Genomic DNA, 6,536 nt, shown 5'->3' with positions numbered 1-6,536 from the left:
TCAGTACACTGCTGAGTATCAGTGCAGTGTTGTGTATCAGTACACTGCTGAGTATCAGTGCAGTGTTGTGTATCAGTGCACAGCTGAGTATCAGTGCACTGCTGAGTATCAGTGCAGTGTTGTGTATCAGTGCAGTGTTGTGTATCAGTGCACTGCTGTGTATCAATACACTGCTGAGTATCAGTGCAGTGTTGTGTATCAGTGCACAGCTGTGTATCAGTACACTGCTGAGTATCAGTGCAGTGTTGTGTATCAGTGCACAGCTGAGCATCAGTACACTGCTGAGTATCAGTGCAGTGTTGTGTATCAGTACACTGCTGAGTATCAGTGCAGTGTTGTGTATCAGTGCACAGCTGTGTATCAGTACACTGCTGAGTATCAGTGCAGTGTTGTGTATCAGTGCACAGCTGAGTATCAGTGCACTGCTGAGTATCAGTGCAGTGTTGTGTATCAGTGCACTGCTGAGTATCAATACACTGCTGAGTATCAGTGCAGTGTTGTGTGTCAGTACACTGCTGAGTCAGTGCACTGCTGTCAGTGCTGTGTGTGTTCCGTTCTCTGTGAGGCCACACAGGGAGCAGAAGGACCGCAGCAGTGAGACGCACAGCCACATTACAACATCACACTCATAGAACCAAATCTATCGCCATGAAACGAGCTTCAGAGAAGCAGCCTTCTGCCTCCAAACACCCATTCTCATATCAGTCTAATGTTTTAACTGTGATAACTTTAAACTGTACCTTTAATTTCTTAACACAGTATATATAATAAACTTAAGGAGCTTGACATTTGCACATTACCATGTCAGACATTTGACTTTTTGCTCCGCAGGTTCAGTCTAGTCTCTTGGGGTTAGCTGAGGAACACACACACACACACACACACACACACACACACACACACACACACACACACACACAGAATGATTGAGGAATACCTGTGTGACCAAAAGACTATTAGCTTCAGTCCTATTGCTGTAGGATCCTTAATCAGGGTACCTGCCATCCCATCACTTTCTCCACTACAATACCTTAATACATACATTGGTAAATAAATAAAAAAAAAAAAACTGCAGGTGTCTTGGTTACATTTAGCAGATGCTTTTATCCAAAGCAATTTACAGTGTTAGGTTACCCACAACTATTTACCCATTTACACAGGTAGGCAATATCACAGGAGCAATTTAGGGTAAGTACCTTGCTCAAGAATATTACAGCCCGAGGTGGGATTCAACCCTACAACCTTTGGGTCAAAAGACAACAGGTCGAAGCACTACACTACCAGCTGCCCCCCCAACTCTTACAGTTTCAATGAAAGCAACATGCATATTGTATAACCTAGTGGACAGTTTAAATACAGGTTAGACGTACTTCTGTATCCCATAGCGCACTGTGCTCATTAACTCAGCTATTCTTTACATCTTTTAAAGGAATTTATTTTAATGGAACACCAGAAAAAAAAAGACACCTCAAAACCCCAACTGGACACAAAAGAATGAATTTAAACTAAATGTATGTAATCTCTATATATACAGATAGAGGTCTGCTTTTTACTGTCCATTATTCATAAACCTGATGCAACCAATGTTTAATGCTGTTTAAACAAGGAAGCTTTGTTTTCATAATGCACCCATTTAACAAGATCTGGAACATACCTCCTTACCTCACTCCATCCTCTGTGCAGCTCTTAGCACAGGCACTGGTCGTCATCATATTGCACCGCTCCCTTGTAGCTGAACTCCCAGGCTGTGCTGCGAGACCGCTTCAGCTCACGTAGAACACAGCAGCCTGACCGAACTACAATCTCCCACCATGCTCCCATGCCACACCACTCCTGACCTCCTTTCTCAGTCCTCATGGTCCACTTCAGATGCAAGAACCCTGGTGCTGGCAAACAGGGCCTGAAATACCTGCAGAGTGTTGTTCAGATATACATCTCCTTGCTGGCACAGCAATCTGTGTCCTCCAGTCATCTAGCTGTGCTGCCACTGAAGGGCCATAGCTGTTTCAAAACATTTTTCTGGAACGACCTTCTTCAGTCTGCTTTTGACACCAACCTGCACAGTTTTGAATTCACGTGTTCATATCCGTCAAGGCAATTTGTTCTAGAGTTTGTTCTAAAGCTGTTCTCAAGCGCAAATACTTCACACTGGATGTATTTTTTATGAAATGTTTATAGAACCATGTATTCCGCTATGTTAATTACAGAGTTTTGCTAAGCTGTTTCGCTTTTACATAATATAATAAGGTGCAAGGTATGAGGCTGTAAAGTGTACGGATCACGAATGAGTTCCGTTCAGTTAGTCAAATGTTTGTCTTAGTATATCTTAGTTTGTCTTACTAAGGGTATCCTGTACCTTTCTATGCATAAAAACATTAAAAAAACACTTCTGGATACACTAAAACATCTTTAATATAACAATACAGTAATAATAATGCACTGTAATAATGATAATAATAAAAATAATAAATGTAACTACAGTATTTATAATAGAGAGAAGGAGGAGGAGAGAGAATATATGTGTTTGTAAGCTTGTGATAATTGTAACCTTAATACTTAAGTCGCTGTGGAGAAAAGCATCAGCTAAATGAATAAATGTAAAAAAAACATTAAAGAAATTTTAATATTCGCTTTTCCAATGTTTGTTGGTGCTTCACCTTTTCTGATTGCTCTATTATTTCCACTTTAGTTTCAGTCGTGATCATTTTCCTTTTCTTTGATGCATCATCACATTTACGCTTTGGTGCCATGGTTAGGAGGTTAGGAGGTTAAAACAAAAAAATTAAAGCCAAACACAGTAACTCACTGACTGAAAAGAAGGAAGTCTTTGTCCTACTTTAGGCTCACACGCCCATGAGCCAAAAAACCGCTGCAGACGCGCAATGTTTTCATCCGTGTCGCAAAGTAGTGCCCGTTTGTTATTATGAATCATGGTATGCAACTTGAATTTTTAATAGAGTAGGCTTTACAGGGAGGTGGTTCGTAAGTACAGGTTTTACGTAAATCGAATGTTCGGAACCCGGGGACTGCCTGTGTCTTGATTATGCGTTCAACAACATTATGCTGACTCTCTGTCTTTAGTGTGCTTTTTTTTTAAACCATGCCTGAATTTTAAGTAACTCTGGACAAAGACAGCAGCTAAATAAATGAATGCAACTGTCAAAACAAACCATTACATTTATACAAAAAATTTATTCTAAGAACATTTCAATCATACAGACCCCATTATGGATAATACACAGGAGTGAGAAATACTTAACGTGCGCACCAGCCTTCACACCTTGGAAAACGCAAAACTAGAAAAGTTCTAATTTAAAGTGGCAGAATGACTCCTGACATCAGAAAAATAAGTTCTTTGAGCAGAACAACAGAGAACACAGTAGTCTCAGTGTAGGTCAGCTGATGCAGAGTTTGGCTTGTCCCAGACACAGGTCCAGTGTTCAGACTTACGTTCATTCCTTGTCTTACCATCTGAATCTTCTCTTCTTTTTAGAATTCTCTGAATGCATTGAACAAGAAATTCAACATATTAATTGTACTTACTTGCTTATAAATGTAATGTATAATGCTATCACGTATTTATACATCTAGTTTTATGCTTATGCATTCTGAGAGGAAAACAAATATACAAAAGAACAGGTGTAAAAACTCTTTCTTCCCCCACCTTTTGAATTCTCCTCCATCATACCTGGACCAGTGAATTCTGTGGCTTCCTGTTTTAGGGTCCCAACTGAGAGAGAAAGAAAAGCATGAGCATAAACGCACTGATGATTTGGGGTAATATCTGGGCCATATGGAATGGTAGCTCACACCAGGTTTTGTGTAGAGACAAGGACATAAGTTCAACCTTTGTCAATTAGATTCTTCTTGGTCCTGGCCTTGAGGGAGAGAGGCCTTTTCTTTTTCCGGAAAAGGACTAATTGACTTGGATCTGTTCCAGAGCCTGAAGTGTCCATTTCCACCTGCCGATGTCTGCGTGACTTGGATGCCTGAAGAGCAACAAATCAAATTGGCAGGGAATTCATGATTTTATTTTCTAAACAGAATGTCTAGACTTCCAACTATATGGTCATAAAAGACCAAAAGAAACTTTGTGGTCCAAGACAATAACACTTAAATAATTTCCAGAAACTGTGTTTCTACAGAAAATTCTAGGAACAAGATCATGCAGCTATGAACCGCAATGGAAAAGCAAGCAATGTCCAAGGCAATGACATTCATTTAGAGCCCAAACACAAACCTCCAGTACATGTCCATAAGACTTTGATTTGATAGAAGCCAACAACTGTGCCCTCTGGGAACACTGCGAAAACAAATGACTATTTTTAGGAAAAATACACTGTAATAAACACCTAAGAAATGAGAGCTCTGTTGACAAAGTACCATTATCACTCACCTCTTGCTGCTCAGAAGAGCCCTCACCAGCAGCATTATCGCCATCCCCAGATTTTGGCACGGTGTCCCTCTGAAGATATAACACAGGGTCACGCTGGGTTTTAATCCCATAAAATAGTCACACATGTGTGCATGCATGGGGCCCTCACCGACTGCTGTTCCTCCAACTTGTGGTATTCCATCATTGTGCTACGCAGCTGTGATACCAGGTCCTTGCGAATGAAATTTATTGCTGAGTCTAGCTGGCCAGGAGTGGCTGAGATGGCAGCCTTCATCTTCTCATAGTGTTGCTGAACATTCATAACTTCCTGCATGCACCACAAGAAAGATTTTACAGTCAGCATATACTCACTTTACAGACATGGTGGCATTAAGCCACAGATAGGGTTTCAGCCCTGATGCTGTCTGAGAGCTATAACCCTGCTCACACTAAAGAGTCAGCACCATATAATTAGTTTACTCGGACCAAAAACTTTTAAGTAACGGAACATTGGTTTATTCCATAAAGTATGAAATAAGACTGGTGAATTATCTCTGTTGGCTTTAACGTGAACAGGTAAGTGGACCTCAGCTAGCTACACTGCCTCAAATGATCATGCGTCATGATGCAACTTGTTAGAGGAATCACCTCTAAAGTGTCCATACTGATGAGATCCTTCACCCGCTGAGGCCGCTCCCGAAACTCCTCACAAACTTCATTCCTCAAAGGCTTCTTCTTTGACTGATAGTTTAGCTACCAGAGAGGCAAGGTACAGCAAGAAGGTGGTTACCATGGCATAGTGTCAGTTTAAATTCAAAGCTCCACACCGGCCAAAACCGTATTCCTTCCAAATATGTAATCTGTGAATGAAAGTTTACGCCACACCTGTTTGGGCATTGCAGCGAAGTAAAATGATTTCTCCGATAAGAGTTTTCGGAGAATGTACACGACATCATAGTGCTGGGCATTTGCTGCATCCTGTTGAAACTTCATGACCTCTTCCCAGTCCTTCAGTGCAATCCTGATCTGAAGACGCAGACAAGATACGAATGAAGATATGAAATAAGTAAATACACAATCTTTCCATAAAAAAGTATCGTGTATTAAATAATGAATCTCCTGAGCTCGTTTGCGTTTGGATTAAGCCAGTGTCCATGTCCAGAGGCACCTTCTCTTTGGGGGATGCCAGCTGTGTGTGGTACAGGCCATAAAGCAGATACAAGCCCCCCACTCGGATCTGGAAGGTGTACGGTGGCAGGAAGTACTGGTAGGCAGTAGCGAGGGCCAGACGACAAAATATCCTCATCTCGTTAGGCACAATCTTCCCACTGAAGGAGAGGGAAAGACAGAACAGAGTCCACTGAATGTCAGCCTGTGTGGTGAAACTGTGAATATGATCATCGCTGCTAGGCTAGCTACCTGGTAAAACAGAACTAGATGGTTTATGCTCATCTGTGGGAAAAATTGTGAGATTACATGTGCAGAGAAATCCAAACAAGAAGAAAGTGAATTAAAGTCCATTCCGAACACCTGACTGAAAAGCACTTTCTACATGCATTAAAGCACACAGACTGTACATTTTTCATTCATTGTATAGAGGTTAACATGATTATTAAAGGTAATTTTGCCAATTAGTAAACTGTTAAAATGTAGGTGACCTAACTAGTCGCTCGGAGTGATCAGACGCGATGAAACATTAAGTTTGTAAACATACTAAAATAAGCTGGGGAAGTCCAGATTTCTCCAAATTGGTAAGAAATTCTCGTATCGCACGGAATCCGTCCGCTGAAATTGACCCAATAATTCTTCAAAGTCGGCTTTTAGAGCCTGTATGTAGTTATCCATCCTTCCTAAAGTGCCAGCTTGCTCCCCGCGCGGTGACGTGAACCTAATGAAAACAACCGTTCAGTACAGCTACAACGACTTCCTGTCTAGCGTACAGTGGCCTGTGAAGGACAAACAGATCAGAAAGGCAAAACGCGTTCGATTATGTCAAGAAATAGTGAGTTAAAACGAAATGTAAAAGTATTGCCAAAATTGTAATTTAGCGGTTTAAGTAAATTTTAATTGCAAATAATAATAATAATAATAATGTCAACAACGACTTTATTCTAATTCAAACTTTATTCTAATTTAAATTATTAACTTCAAATTTATTATT

The 6,536-nt window shown here is 40.7% G+C and overlaps 1 protein-coding gene across 1 annotated transcript; it reads right to left on the bottom strand.

The window, feature by feature from the left end:
* Positions 1–3,226: 3,226 nt before the first annotated feature.
* On the bottom strand, positions 3,227–6,283 carry snapc1b (small nuclear RNA activating complex, polypeptide 1b). The gene is made up of 10 exons (XM_018727506.2): positions 6,090–6,283; positions 5,544–5,703; positions 5,261–5,401; positions 5,024–5,128; positions 4,545–4,703; positions 4,397–4,465; positions 4,241–4,303; positions 3,848–3,989; positions 3,665–3,730; positions 3,227–3,499 (listed from the first exon to the last, which is right to left on the bottom strand). The coding sequence occupies exons 1-10, from the start codon at positions 6,218–6,220 to the stop codon at positions 3,465–3,467; spliced, it is 1,071 nt and encodes a 356-aa protein (XP_018583022.1). The 5' UTR covers positions 6,221–6,283; the 3' UTR covers positions 3,227–3,464.
* Positions 6,284–6,536: the final 253 nt, after the last annotated feature.

This window comes from Scleropages formosus, chromosome 15 (genome assembly GCF_900964775.1).
Source record: "Scleropages formosus chromosome 15, fSclFor1.1, whole genome shotgun sequence".
Lineage (NCBI taxonomy): Eukaryota > Metazoa > Chordata > Actinopteri > Osteoglossiformes > Osteoglossidae > Scleropages > Scleropages formosus.
The sequence above is the reverse complement of the archived record's forward strand: the minus strand, read 5'-3'. Positions and strand labels throughout refer to the sequence as shown.

What these genes read in the sequence shown, in the direction of transcription:
- snapc1b (XM_018727506.2), bottom strand. Translation starts at nt 6,220, where the DNA reads ATGGATAACTACATACAGGCTCTAAAAGCCGACTTTGAAGAATTATTG. An exon ending in GACTTCCCCAGCTTATTTTA is followed by an intron (nt 5,704 to 6,089) that starts GTATGTTTACAA and finishes CCTCTCCTTCAG; the next exon opens with TGGGAAGATTGTGCCTAACG. An exon ending in CTTATGGACATGTACTGGAG is followed by an intron (nt 3,990 to 4,240) that starts GTTTGTGTTTGG and finishes GTTGCTCTTCAG; the next exon opens with GCATCCAAGTCACGCAGACA.